This window comes from Macrobrachium rosenbergii, chromosome 29 (genome assembly GCF_040412425.1).
Source record: "Macrobrachium rosenbergii isolate ZJJX-2024 chromosome 29, ASM4041242v1, whole genome shotgun sequence".
In the NCBI taxonomy this organism is placed as follows: domain Eukaryota; kingdom Metazoa; phylum Arthropoda; class Malacostraca; order Decapoda; family Palaemonidae; genus Macrobrachium; species Macrobrachium rosenbergii.
Window position 1 is genome coordinate 23180044 of NC_089769.1, and position 15327 is coordinate 23195370.

Here is a 15327-nt window from a genome sequence, read left to right on the forward strand (position 1 = left end):
CAGGATCATGAACTTTCCATTTCTCCCATTAACACCCCTCCTGTTAATCAACCTTTTCCTTCACCTGGTTTCCATTCACCTGAACCCGATGCTGTGACCAGCCTCGAAGCCTGTATGAACATGAAATTTTCGTTAATGCTACTTGGCCCGCTTGTGCTCCTAGACTAAGGCCCCTGCTAGACTCCCCATCCCCTGGGAGGAAGCATACTGGAGGCCCAAGGGAGGCGAGTGGGATCTGCACCCCGGGTAGTCGCCCTCAGGCGGATCTGATGTCGACTCCCAGACCACTAGGTAGTGCCATTGGAAAGGCGTCTCCAGAGAAGAGTTTGCGAATCTGTCAAGTTCAGGAAAGTCTTCGCCCAGACGCCAGTGGTCTTCTTTAGGCAAGTCTCGCCCACTTAAGAGGTCTCGCGGTGTCTCTCCTGAGGCAGTACCTAAGAAGCAAACACTTATTCATGCTTCTCCTTCCTCTGGTTGTAGCTGGTGGGAGGCTCCGGAGGTTTGTTCACCTTCCTGAGAAGGTGAGGGAGCACAGAAACTGGCTCCGAGGCACCGATTTTCCTCTGTTAAGAAGAGTAAGAGGATTTCGCTTGATGTGGAGGTGCAAAAGCAGTCGTTTCAACTGGATGATGAAGAGGAGGTAGCGCGTGAGCGCCAGTATCTGGAGAAGCGCATTGTTGCACCTGAAACTTTGACTCGTTCGTTGGTGCCAACTTGCCTCTCGTCTGCCAGACGCTCGGGTTCTCCAACACGGATTTCAGAGCAGGAAGTTCAGGACCTTTCGGCAATTGCTATTCAAGCGAAGTTGGATAAGATTTTGGGTTTTGTACAACCCACTTAGAACAAGACGCACTCTCTGGTAGTTGTTTCCCCTAAACATTCAGAGGAGGAAGTAGACAAAGAAGGCGATGAGGAAATAGAACAGGAAAATCACAATTCCACCGCTTTCAAGAAGCTTTTGAAATTCTTTGTTGAGAGTTTTCCGGATTCATTCTCTCATGTAGCGCCTTGCTCTCCGGACTCTTCTCTCTTGAGGGATTGGAAGAAGAGTACTTCGCAACTTATGAAGATTGTTTTGTCTTTTTCGGCATGGAGAGCACTAAAAGGGATTGATGCTTGGCTCCTTAAGAAGAGGGAGCAGGGCAAGACTATCTTCTGTCTTCCTCCTTCCAGACTGATGTCTCGGAGACGACTCTGCTACGAGACTGGGGAGTCTTCTCCTTGGGAGTTTCTGCCTCCTCCCAGGGAGACTTCTCGGGGCTTATCAACGCTTCAAGACATTCAGCTTTTAATTCGGCAAGGGACATGTTTTCTACGCTCGAACTGCATCACCTGTTGAAGCACATCTTTCGTATTTTTGAGGTGGTCAGTTTTTTGGACTGGTCCATTGGAGCGTTGGGCCGTAAGATTTCTGCATGTTCTTCTTAGGATGAGGAGACATTTACGGATTTATCGAAAGTCCTTAACGTGTTAGATCAAGGAGTTATCAACGCTGCTTCAGGACTGACTGCTATGTTTTCCTTAGGCGTTCTTGAAAAGAGAGAATTATGGTGTTCTTTCCTTACGAAGGGAGTGTCAAGAATTCAGAGGTCACCCTTGTTGTTTGCATCTCTTAATAAGAAGAACTTGTTTCCAGAGGAGCTGTTAGTGGAGATTTGTTCGGCTCTTCAGAAGAAATCTGTGCAGGATTTACTGGCTCAGTCCTCCAAAAGACCAAGAGAGGCTTCTGTTGCTTCGCCAGTTGTATGTCCGACTTCGTCGTCTTCTTCTGCATCTTCATCTTCGCGTGGAATGCCCTTTCAAGGTAGAGGAGGTTATAGAGGATTGGCAAATTCTAGAGGAAGAACAAGGGCCCCTCTTAGATTTAAGAAAGTCCCCCAGTCTGCCAACAAGAAGTGAGAAGCACATCCTCTGTGCACCTGTGGGAGCAAGACTTCTATAGTTTTGGAGGTGTTGGAAAGAGATAGGAGCAGAGAGCTAGGTTGTGGAGACTCTGAGAAGGGGCTACTGTATTCCTTTTGTGGTTCAGCCCCCCCTTTCGAGAGTACCAATAGCTTTGATGGCTTATTTAGGCGATTCAAAGAAATCCATGGTGCTTTCCGAGGAGGTGTCGACCCTGTTAGACAAGAGAGTTGTAGAAGCAGTGGAAGATCAGAGCTCTCCGGGCTTCTACAATCGCCTGTTTTTAGCTCCCAAAGCTTCGGGGGGTGGGAGACCCGTGTTGGATGTAAGCGCTTTAAACAAGTTTGTAAAACAGACAAAATTCTGCATGGAGACCAACAACATGGTTTTATCATCCATCAGACAGGGAGATTGGATGGTAACGGTGGATATGCAAGATGCATATTTCCATGTCCCGATCCACCAAGAGTCTCGGAAGTATCTACATTTTGTATTCGGGAACCAAGTTTTCCAGTTTCGGGCTCTGTATCGGCCTTTCGACAGCACCTCAAGTTTTTACCAGGATTCTAGCCCCATTTTCAAAATGGCTCCATCAACAGGGGATCAGGATATCTCTTTATCTCAACGACTGGCTTCTTCAGTCGGGAAGTCTAGCGAAGTGCAAAGAGGATCTTCAAGTGACTTTAAGATTAGCAGAGGAGTTGGGTTTTCTAATCAACCATCAGAAGTCGTGTCTGATCCCTTCTCAGAAGACAGTATATTTGGGAATTCAGATAGATGCAGTGAATTTTCGGGCTTCTCTGTCGGCTCAAAGACTCGATTCTTGCCTTCAAAAAGTTTTAAAATTTCTTGCTATCAGAACTTGCTCTGTTAACGGATGGATGAACCTTCTGGGGACGTTGTCGTCCCTAGAGAAGTTCATGGATCTGGGGTACCTCCACATGAGACCATTACAATTTTATCTAAAAGCGAAGTGGCGGAGGAAGGAATTCCCGGATTCCTTCGTTTTCGTTTTCGAGATTCCCGAGGAAATCAAGAAGGATCTACTTTGGTGGCTGTCAAGAGAAAGATTGACGTAAGGAAAGTCTCCAGCTCCGTTGAACCCCGACCTAACATTCTTTTCAGACGCATCCAACCAGGGATGGGGTGTGGTTCTAGGGGACATAGAGATTTTGGGAGTTTGGAGGCAAAAGCCAACAGAAGTGGCATATCAACATGAAAGAATTGGTAGCTGTTCATCTAAGGTTGACAGAATTTGCAGAGCAGATCAGAGGGAAGGTGGTAATAGTCCATTCGGACAATGTAACAGCTCTGTCATACATTCAGAAACAAGGAGGCACTCACTCGTTCTCCCTTTGTGAGGCGACGAGAATTCTGCTATTGTGGCTGAAGCAAAATTAGACAAAAGTATTGACAAGGTTTGTTCAAGGGAAACTAAATGTAAGGGCAGACTTGCTCAGTCTCAAGAAGAAAGTGATCTCGACGGAATGGATTTTGCACCCCTTGGTATGTTAACAAATATGGAAGTGTTGGGGGACTCTGCTGGTAGACCTATTTGCCACAGCCAAGAACAACAGACTTCCAATTTATTGTTCTCCAACTCTGGACCATCAGGCTTGGGCTACAAATGCCATGGTTCAGAATTGGGAGAATCTAGATGTCTACGCTTTCCCGCCATTCAAGATAGTGAGGGAAGTGTTGAACAAACTAATTTTTTGGCATTGGTTGAAAGTGATCCCCATGCTACGTGTAGCTGATGTAGCGCTAATGATTGTAATATCACAAATCCATGCCCTGAATGTCATTCTTGGCCTCCTGAGCAGTGGAGGGTCTTGGCCAAGAAGAGGTAGCATAAGAGGAAGTTGTAGGCTCCACCTTGGAGGGGGTTCCCTCCTTCAATGGCTGTGTCACATGCTGCTCCTTGTTCTGCCTCTTCCTTGCCACCTTGCCAAATCCTCCAGTTGCTTAATCTTCTCTGAAAGATTTTACCCCTTCCCACTCTTGTATAGCTTTGCTTATAGAAGTTTTGGGAGAGGGGTCAGGAGACTTCATTACTGATGCTGCCCTTGTGCTCTTTTGGGGAAGGGTAATTCCTCCCCTTTCCAAGTGGATGCCCAGCCATCTTGTTCTTACCCTCTCAGTTTCCAATGCGCAGAAGATGGCTAGCCACCTCTGAGCCTTTCTAGGCCTATCTGGGTTACCAACCTTGGATGGTCTGTTGTCCCACTACTTGACTTCACACAGGCCTTGGTCAGCTGCTATGACAGTTCCTGTTCCTGCAGCTCCCCCCAACCCTTGCCTAGTACAGTATTCGTGGGGGATGCATTCCAGACCCCCCCCCCAGCAAATGTCACTTTACTTGACAGTTTAACATATTGACCGGAGGGGACGGGGAGTGTTACCTCTCAGAAGCTCTAAAGATTTCAATCTTGATATAGTAAGGCATTCTCTCTCTCTCTCTCTCTCTCTCTCTCTCTCTCTCTCTCTCTCTCTCTCTCTCTCTCTCTCAGGAAAAGATACTTTTTGTGTGTGTGTGTTCATAGTGTTTTAAAAATGTGTGGTATAGGTTTTACATCTTTGGAAGACAAAAAACAAACATAATTTTTTTTTGTCAGAGAGATTAAGAGATAAACTCTCTCTCTCTCTCTCTCACTTTTGCCCCAGTCAGCCTTGTTGAATATAAGTCGAAGTGGTAACTCTCTTTCTCTCTGTTTTGGCTGGAAGGCTTAGAAGTACGTATGTATATATTTTTAAGGGTACTAATGTGTAGGATGAATTTGAAATTATATTAATGATAATGTAATTTCAAAGATTAAAACAGTAATAGGATAATAATTTAAGGTATATTTGATGTAGGATGATAATTTAAGTATACATTTGGTATTTGAACTTTCAAGATAGGCAGTTATAAGTGAACTTAGAGGCGGGGTAGCATGTATTTTTCATATTTTAACCATCTGCGGTTGGGGGCATCTGGAACGCATCCCCCGCGAATATGGGGGGTTTTCTGTACTAGGCAAGGTTTGGGGGAGCCGCAGGAACGGGGTCCCAGCTGACCAAGGCCTACGTGAAGTCCAGTAATGGGACAACAGACCATCCAAGGTTGGTAACCCTGATAGGCCTAGAGGGGCTCAGAGGCAGCTAGCCATCTTCTGCACATTGGAAACTGAGAGGGTAAGGTAGATCATTCAGTGGACCTCTCTGCCAGGTATATCCCAGGCAGGAAGAATGTAGTGGCGGACAATCTGAGTAGTCAAAGTCAGGTCATAGGGACAGAGTGGTCTCTACACCAAGACATAGCAAACAGGCTCTTTCGTCTGCGAGGAAGGCCCTCAATAGACCTGTTTGCAACAAGGTTCAACAAGAAACTGAAGGGCTTCTGTTCCGTGGTTCCAGATCGCTTTGCAGTGGCAGAGGATGCCCTGCAACACCCCAGGGACAGTCTGGAGGTTTTTGCCTTCCCTCCGTTTTGCCTAATCTGTCAGGTTCTGAACAGGTCAGTGTCCTCTGAGAATCTCAGAATGACCCTAGTTGTTCCCATTTGGCCTCATGCGGAATGGTTCCCCGATCTCCTATCCCTACTGTCAGAAGCTCTGAGAAAGATTCCTCTGTGGCATAGCCTTCTGTGCCAATCCCACTTCCAGAGATACCACCACTTGGTAGGGTCCCTATCCCTTCACAGCTGGAGACTATCTAGTATCTCCTTTGAGCAAGAGGCTTTTCTTGCAGAGCAGCATCGGAAATGTCAGGCTATCTCAGAAGATCTTCCTTAGCCATGTACCAGAACAAGTGGGCTGTTTACTGTGGTGGTTGTCATCAACTGGGTCTCTCTCCAGTTGAAACTTCTGTTTAGCAAGTAGCAGACTTCCTTGTTTTTCTCTGCAGAGAGCAATGACTTTCCATGTCTTCCATCAAGGGCTACAGAGCTGCCTTGAGTGCAGTTCTACATATGAGGAATGTCGATCTTTCTTCTTCGTAGGAAATCTCAATGCTTCTCAAGAGCTTTGAGCAGCCTTGTATTGCGAAAAACTTAGACCACCCAGTTGGTACCTGACTTTGGTACAGGGCAGCCTCACCTGTGCTCCTTTTGAGCCTTTATGCCGTGTGTCAGACAGGAACCTGACTCTCAAGATGGTTTTTCTGTTGGCCCTGGCCTCTTCGAGACGAGTTGGTGAACTCCATGGCCTATCCTTTGATGTCAAACATACGAGGAGTTGGATGTCCCTAGCCTTTGAATTTGCCCTGGAATTCGTGGCTAAGACCCAGAACCCCTCTTCTCATGAGAGAGATTTGAATCCTTTTCCATTCCGTCTCTTAGTGACCATTGACAACGATCCGGACTAATTGCTCCTTTGCCCTGTCAGAGCACTATCCTGCTATTTGAAAAGGACTCGTCACTTCAGACTGGGGTGCCAAAGACTTTTCCTTAGCAATAGCCAGAGTAAGAAAGAAGTGTCCAAGAATATGATCTCCTTTTGGCTTCATGAAACTATCAGACAAGCTTATAGTTTGACTTCATGGCCCAGTCCTAACACAGTGCATGCAAAAGCACATGATGTTTGAGGGCTAGGCCCTTCTTTGGCATTCAAAAACAACTTGTCTGTTCAAAGGATTTTGAAGGCTGGCACTTGGCTTCACTTCCTTCTATATGCGCTCTATCTGCAGGATGTTGCAAAAATATATTTTATCGATATTTTGCAGTGTATACATTAATATTAATATTTGAAAATTAGTAAATCTTTTTTATAAAAGACATGTATGTAGTTACAAAAGTAAAATTAAAATAATTAGCGAATATTTTAGATATGCTCTATGAAAAAATCTCTTCCTAAAATGCTTTACTGTGCCCTTAAAAACATATGGCTTACAGCTGTGTGTGAACACTCCAACAACTCTTACTGTACTCTTACCAAGGTGAAAACTAATCAAGTTATCCCTAAAACAAGCACGCACATTTTCTCTCATACAGTATTCAAGCCTTACCGTTTCCTTTTAACGTATACAGTAGATAAGGGTAACATTTTCTTTCCTGTGAGCTTTGTGATTGTAATTTGCACATCGTTTGGTGTGTGTTTTTTAGGAAAAAAAGTATTTTGTTAATATTTTGCTGTGTTTAGATTAATAATATTTGAAAATTAGTAAATAATTTTTTATCATAAAAAATGTAGTCACAAAAATAAAATAAAAATAATTAGTAAATATTTTAGATATGCTCTACGAAAAAATCTGTGTATAGGTGAATTTTTCGCAAATTATTTGGAGTTGTGTTCCACAGAAAAATTTGCAAATAGGTGAATCCACAAATCCTGAAATGCAAATAATCAGGGGTCGACTGTGTTTCAGTAAATGATTAACAGCCCATATCCCTCATCAAGCAGGACCCAGTGCCCTAGGCTAGGCCAAGTTAAGGTTAGTAAGGTTAGGGTGCATCCTTATATTTCTCTAAATGATTTACTAAATGGTGTATAGCCCCAACTCTGGATGAGTAACCCCCAACCTTCCGTCAGGCAGGAACCAGCATCCTCAGTTAGGTTAGTTCAGATTCGGTTAGGGACAGTTAGGTTTGGGTACCTCCTTTTTATTTTTATGTAGTTTTTGTATTCTACCAACCCAAAAATACTCCTGGTTGCCCACTGTAATCTCCCATTATTTTTAAGCATGGGGATAAGGTGTGTATTTTACTCTGTTGGTTACTGAAGTACAAGCTTTAAAACTGATAAAAAGAAAGCTGTTGGATAGTTCATTCATCTACATCATGGCTAGAAAGCAGTGTTTAATTAAGCAGCGAAGTCAGTCATGACAAAAGAGATTGGGACATGAATAAGGGTTCTCAAGATGACTACATTCACATAAAGAATAGTAGTTGATTTTGAAATTGCAGTCCTATGTTAGATGATGTTTTATTAGGCTCAGATGTATTCTGCATATACAGTAAATACTCATTTTCCAGGAAGAAATTTTATGAAAATCACATATACATTTTGAGACTTTCTTTCAGGTATCATCACTATCCTGAGGTAGAAGCCTACATGAAGAAGTTGAATGAAAAATATCCAAAACTGACTCGAATGTACAGCATTGGGAAGAGTGTTGAAGGCCGAGAATTGTATGTTTTAGAAATTTCAGACAATCCTGGGATCCATGAGCCTGGTAAGTGTGTAAATACTAGATTTTCTTGGTGTTTATATTGATTCAAGCAGTAGGTAGAAGAATAAACACAAACAAAGCTTATAAATTTGGAAATAACATTGATGATCTTGTGCATGATGAATATCCACTACTATTGTTCCTATATATTGGGATGTACCATTTATGCTATGTGTGCCACAAAAATGTTTATGTACCCTTGCTGATGAGCGCAAGCTTAGTAATGCAGTGCCTGTTTCATAGTGGCTTATCTGAGGCTGTAGTAAACACAGGCTAGTTTCTATTCTTCCTGTGCTCTCCAAAGTTGCAGACAAACTTCCAGCCACTGTACAAGTATGTCAAATCCAAGGGATTGTCAGCTAATAGTCAGTATACATATTGGAAGCAGTTGGGTACTTGCAATGCTGTTTTAGATTTGACATGCCAAATGCAAGAGAACCTTGATAAGGGTTTTGAGTGTAGAGTAATTCAAATAGATTTTAGTGTTGCTTCCGATTTAGTAAATCATTAGGGACTTATTTTTAAACTTCAGAATCTTGAAGTGCATAGATATGCTTTAGGATTACTTCAAGATTTTTTTACAGGTAGGGAGCAGTGAGTTGCAGTCATATGATCTTTAACGAACAAGACCTATCATGTCTTGTGTCCCACAAGGTAGTGTTTTTGGTTCGCTGTGATTTTTAGTCTATACAAGTGATATGGTTGTTGGCCTGGTTGTCCAGTATGTGGATGATGCAACAATTGTGGGTTTAATAGTTTTTCCAATTATGAGAAATGAAGCTACCATTAGTCTCATTCATTCATGACAAGGAGCAGATTAATGAATGGTGTAGTTGGTGGGTACGAGGCTGAACTCTAGTCAAACAAAAACACTATTGATTAGTAGATCTTTTACTGATTTCCCACCCCATCCTCCCCTTCAAGTGGATGGGACTTTGCTGAATGAGTCTGAAGCTTTAACTATACTCGGAGTAACTTTTGACTCTCATCATACTTTTGAGAAACATCTAATGACAATGTCAGCAAATGCCACATAGAAGTTAGGTATTGTACTTAAGGCCTCATATATTTATAGTGAGAAAATCAGTAACCTGTTATAGGTCATTGATCATTCATATACTAGAATGCTCTTCTCTGGTTTGGATGTTTTCTTCAGCCAGAGATTTATCTCTTTAAGATAGAGTGATTCATGATACTAGTAGGTTTATGCTTCTGTCACTAGCAGTTTTATGACAATAAACCTTGACAGAGGGTCTTTTGTGTGTCAATTTTTCATAAGTTGTTTTTTAACAGAGAACTTTCACTATCACAGTTGATCCTTGATCCTCTTTTCCTGTGTAGAGTGACCACATTTGCTGAACAGCAGTATCAGTAGGCAGTATATGTGCCACACTGTTGAACTTCTCAGTTCCAGAGGTCTTTTATTCCTCACATTGTTGGACTGTAGAACAATCTCCCTAAGGATGTTGTGCAATTGGAACCTCAAAAGTTCAGGTGAAGATGCAGTGCATTACTACTGGCAAATAGCTTACCTTGTATTTTAATCATTTATATTTTTAATTATTAATATATTAATTCACATTTTTGTCTCTTTTCTAATAACTGATCTCTTCTTTCTGTATTTCGTGTTACCTTCTGTAACTTCTTTGAAATGAACACCATATTCTTTGGAAATTTGAAATTTCAAGTAAGTGGCCCCAGTAGGCTTGTTCCATATGAATAGAGGTTTATCATCTGAATACTGTATTAATAATAATAATAATAATAATAATAATAATAATAATAATAATAATAATAATAATAATAATACTGTAATAATCATCATCATCATCAGGTTAACAGTGTTTTAAAAAGTGATATTTAAAGATAGTAACAATGTATACAGTCATGCTTCAAAGTTTGAGTGACAAGCTGATGGCCTTTTATTTTGGCTTGACTCATCAATGATATTGAAAAGATTTAGCCACCCTTATTTGCATATTGTTTCATCCTGTGACAAATTTTCCAGTCTTTGTGTTCTTTGGAAAGAATTCTTATGCTGATGTCATTCGTGTATTTATTTCAGGTGAGCCAGAATTCAAATATATAGGAAACATGCATGGTAATGAAGCAGTGGGCCGTGAATCACTCTTGTTGCTTATGCAGTATCTCCTTGATGGTTATGGCAGAAACAATCGTATATCCAAACTCATTAATGACACAAGAATTCACATCTTGCCCACCATGAACCCTGATGGATTTGAAGTTGCTCAGCAAGGTATGGAATATATTTGTAAGCGGTAGACCTTCAAGAACATAAGATTTTAGATTTTATTGTGGGATGTTTTTTAATTTTATATTTTTTGCCAGAATGTTTTAGTTATGTTAAAACCTGTGATGTGATTTGGCCAAAATTATATTATTAACACAAATCCATTACCTATTTTAGCCTAATCTGCAGTAGAAGTGATCTGATATATCTCAGAAGGAGTAAAACCCGTTTTCTACCACTCATTCTTTGCATGTCTTTTGTACAAAAAGCACCTTGAGTCATTTTCCTCACAAATTTTAGGTATAGCCTTCGTAGTCCTTTTGAGTCATTAAATCGTTGTGATCTTCATTGTCTTGGAGTATGCTCTCTGTCGTGATCATTTGGTTATTTTTGCTTAATTTTCCTGTGTATGTCTGTGTTTCTTCATTGGCCTGAACACTTGCTGTGTGTTTCTTCATTGGCCTGAACACTTCCTGTAATTGCTTTTACCTATTGCCAAATCCTTAAGCAAAGTGTTCGCTTTTGAACAGCTGGCTGTTTGTCTGTTTTGTCTGGTAGGAAAGTTTGGCCACCCTGTCAATTGTATGAATTTATTTCTTCATCTTTAATTGTATATTTATGTTAAAACGTCATCTTGTAGTCAGCATTGGCTCTGATATGCCCCAAAATGATAAAGGAACCCTACCCTTATGGGTGGCACCTCATTGAGAGTAACAGTAGTTATTCCGTGTGTCCATCAACCCAGCAACACCTTGTTATTTTTTTTGCTCCTAGTATTGTTAAATTTAATTACCTAATTATCTGTTTATTCAGCTTCAACCACTTTTCCCAATAGAATCAGTTTTTAAGTATGTAACATACCCAGTAGTTACATTGCTATTGTTTCGAAATCGAGCGGTAGCTAGAATTCAAAATTTGTGCCAGCAAAAACAAAAAACAATATGGCAGCTAGGAGATACCCCCCTCTACCCACTGGTGCTGGTGGAAGAGTGAGGAACTACCTTAACACAAAACTTCAGTCGTTTCTGCCGGCTTGTGCTGTACGCACCTATTTGCAGCAGCTGCTAGAATTCAGGAATATTCTGTTATTGGAATTTGGTGATGTACTTGGTGTTTTGTCTTCAATATTTAGTTAGGACATGCAGTTACATCATTTTCAGTTTTTGTTATTTTAGCTACCCTCATTTCTTTGCAGTATGTCAGACTCGAGCTCAGGTAAGAACAGGGCAATTAAAATTTGCAGCAAAGGGTGCAAAAGTAGGTTAACTAAAGAGATTAATGATGCACATACTCTTTGCGCAGCTTCTAGAGGTCAGGGCTGTAACCCGGATTTGACATGTGATGAATGTAGAGATTGGGATGAAGGGAAGTGGAAGATTTATTCAAGTAGGATGAAAAAATTAGATTCTGATAGGAAGCAGAAAGCTGCAGTCATCTACTTCCTTTAAGGAAGTAGATAATCAGGATCATGAACTTTCCATTTCTCCCATTAACACCCAATCAACCTGTTCCCTCACCTGGTTTCTGTTCACCTGAACTCGATACCGTGACCAGCCTCGAAGCCGTATGAACATGAAATTTTCATTATTGCTTCAAGCTGTTGAGAAGTTGGGATCCTCTGTAAAACCCTTGGAGGATAAAGTGACGAATGTTAGTGTTTGTGAAGTGGAGGAGGTGGCTTCTCGGCCCGCTCGTGCTCCTAGCCAAAGGTCCCTGCTAGACTCCCCATCCCATGGGAGGAAGCATACTGGAAGTCCAAGGGAGGCGAGTGGTGTCTGCTCACGGGTAGTTGCCCCCTCAGGCGGATCTGATGTCGACTCCCAGACTGCTAGGGAGCGGCATTGGAAAGGCGTCTCCAGAGAGGAGTTTGCAAACCTATCGAGCTGAGGAGAGTCTTCGCCCAGATGCCAATGGTCTAATTCGGGCAAGTCTCGCCTACTTAAAAGGTCTCGTGGTGTCTCGCTTGAGGCAATGCCTAAGAAGCGAATGGTTATTCATGCTTCTCCTTCCCCTGGTTGTAGTTGGTGGGAGGCTCCGGAGGTTTTTTCGCCTTCCCGAGATGGGGAGGGAGCACAGGAACTGGCTCTAAGGCGCCAGTTAACCTCTGCTAAGAAGAGTAATAGGATTTCGCTTGATGTGGAGGCACAAACGCAGTCGTTTCAATTGGATGATGAAGAGGAGATAGCAGTGAGCGCCAGTATCAGGAGAAGCGCATTCTTGCGCCTGAAACTTCGACTCATTCATTGACGCCAACTCGCCTATCGTCTGCCAGACGCTTGGGTTCTCCAACACGGATTTCTGAGCAGGAAGTTCAGGACCTTTCGGCGATTGCCATTCAAACGAAGTTGGATAAGATTTTGGGTTTTGTGCAACCCATTCAGAACAAGACTCATTCTCTGGTAGTTGTTTCTCCTACATATTCGGAGGAGGAAGCAGACGAAGAAGGCGATGAGGAAATGGAACAGGAGAGTCACAATTCCACCGCTTTCAAGACGCTTTTGAAATTCTTTATTGAGAGTTTTCTGGATTCGTTCTCTCATGTAGTGCCTTCCTCTCCGGACTCTTCTCGCTCGAGGGATTGGAATAAGAGTGCTTCGCAACTTATGAAGATTGTTTTGTCTTTTTCAGCACGGAAAGCACTAAAAGGGATTGATACTTGGCTCCTTAAGAAGAGGGAGCAGGGCAAGACTATCTTCTATTTTCCTCCTTTCAGACTGACATCTCGGAGATGACTCTGCTACAAGACCGGGGAAGCCTTCTCTTTGGAAATTTCTGCCTCCTCCCAGGGAGACTTCTCAGGGCTTATTGATTCTTCAAGACGTTCAGGTTTTAATTTAGTGGAGGTTATGTTTTCTACGCTCGAACTGGATCACCTGTTGAAGCACATCTTTCGTATTTTTGAGGTGGTCAGTTTTTTGGACTGGTCCATTGGAGCGTTGGGCTGTGAGATTTCTTCTTTGGATGAGGAGACATTTACAGATTTATCTGAAGCCCTTAACGTTTTAGATCAAGGAGTTATTGACGCTGCTTCGGGACTGACTGCTATGTTTTTTTTAGGTGTTCTTAAAAAGAGAGAATATGGTGTTCTTTCCTCACGAAGGGAGTGTCAAGAATTCTGAGGTCAGCCTTGTTGTTTGCACCTCTTAATAAGAAGAACTTGTTTCCAGAGGAGCTGTTAGTGGAGATTTCTTCGGCTCTTCAGAAGAAATCTACGCAGGATTTACTGGCTCAGTCCTCCAAAAGACCAAGAGAGGCTTCTGTTGCTTTGCCAGTTGTGCGTCCGAGGTCGGCCTTGTTGTTTGCACCTCTTAATAAGAAGAACTTGTTTCCAGAGGAGCTGTTAGTGGAGATTTCTTCGGCTCTTCAGAAGAAATCTACGCAGGATTTACTGGCTCAGTCCTCCAAAAGACCAAGAGAGGCTTCTGTTGCTTTGCCAGTTGTGCGTCCGACTTCGTCTTCTTCTTCTGCGTCTTCATCTTTGCATGGAATGCCCTTTCAAGGTAGAGGAGGTTATAGAGGATTGGCAAATTCTAGAGGAAGAACAAGGGTCCCTCTTAGATCAGTTAAGAAAGTTCCCCAGTCTGCCAACAAGAAGTGAGAAGCACATCCTATGTGCACTGGTGGGAAGCAAGACTTCTGCAGTTTTGGAGGTGTTGGAAAGAGATAGGAGCAGAGAGTTGGGTTGTGGAGACTCTGAGAAGGGGCTACTGTATTTCTTTTGTGGTTCAGCCCCCCATTTCGAGAGTACTGATAGCTTTGATGGCTTACTTAGGCGATTCAGAGAAATCCATGCCGCTTTCCGAGGAGGTGTCGACCCTGTTAGACAAGAGAGTTGTAGAAGCAGTGGAAGATCAGAGCTCTCCGGGCTTCTACAATCGCCTGTTTTCAGTTCCCAAAGCTTTGGGGGGTGGGAGACCCGTGTTGGATGTCAGCGCTTTAAACAAGTTTGTAAAACAGACAAAATTCTGCATGGAGACCAACAACACGTTTCTATCATCCATCAGACAGGGAGATTGGATGGTAACGGTGGATATGCAGGACGCATATTTCCATGTCCGATACACCAAGAGTCTCAGAAGTATCTACGTTTTGTATTCGGGAACCAAGTTTTCCAGTTTTGGGCTCTGTTTCGGCCTTTCGACAGCACCTCAAGTTTTTGCCAGGATTCTTACCCCATTTTCGAAATGGCTCCATCAACAGGGGATCAGGATATCTCTTTATCTCGACGACTGGCTTCTTCGGTCGGGAACTCTAGCAAAGTGCACAGAGGATCTTCAAGTGACTTTAAGATTAGCAGAGGAGTTGGGTTTTCTAATAAACCATCAGAAGTCGTGTCTGATCCCTTCTCAGAAGACAGTATATTTGGGAATTCAGATAGATGCAGTGAATTTTCGGGCTTCTCCGTCGGCTCAGAGTCGATTCTTGCCTTTAAAAAGTTTTGAAGTTTCTGGCTTTCAGAACTTGCTCTGTGAACGAATGGATGAGCCTTCTGGGGACGTTATCGTCCCTAGAGATGTTCATGGATCTGGGGTACCTCCACATGAGACCATTACAATTTTATCTAAAAGCGAAGTGGCGGAGGAAGGAATTCCCGGATTCCTTCGTTTTCGAGATTTCCGAGGAAATGTAGAAGGATATATTTTGGTGGCTGTCAAGAGAAAGATTGATGGAAGTAAAGTTGCTAGCTCCGTTGAACCCCGACCTAACATTCTTTTCAGACTCATCCGACCAGGGATGGGGTGCGGTTCTAGGGGACATAGAGACGTCGGAAGTTTGGAGCAAAAGCCAACAGAAGTGGCATATCAACATGAAAGATTTGGTAGCTGTTCATCTAAGGTTGACGGAATTTGCAGAACAGATCAGAGGGAAGGTAGTAGTCGTCCATTCGGACAATATAACAGCTCTGTCATATATTCGGAAACAAGGAGGCACTCCCTCGTTCTCCCTTTGCGAGGTGGCGAGAATTCTGCTATTGTGGCTGACGCAAAATCAGACACAAGTATTGACAAGGTTTGTTCAAGGGAAAC

General features: G+C 42.7%; 1 protein-coding gene across 1 annotated transcript in view; it reads left to right on the forward strand.

Annotated features, from left to right (window-relative positions):
• Nucleotides 1-15327, forward strand: part of LOC136854673 (carboxypeptidase D-like) — a 226835-nt gene that overhangs the window by 58973 nt on the left and 152535 nt on the right. Inside the window, exons 9-10 of the mRNA XM_067131272.1 lie at nucleotides 7901-8052; nucleotides 10115-10306. Of these exons, the coding sequence (XP_066987373.1) occupies nucleotides 7901-8052; nucleotides 10115-10306 (344 nt within the window). The remainder of the gene's footprint in view (nucleotides 1-7900; nucleotides 8053-10114; nucleotides 10307-15327) is intronic.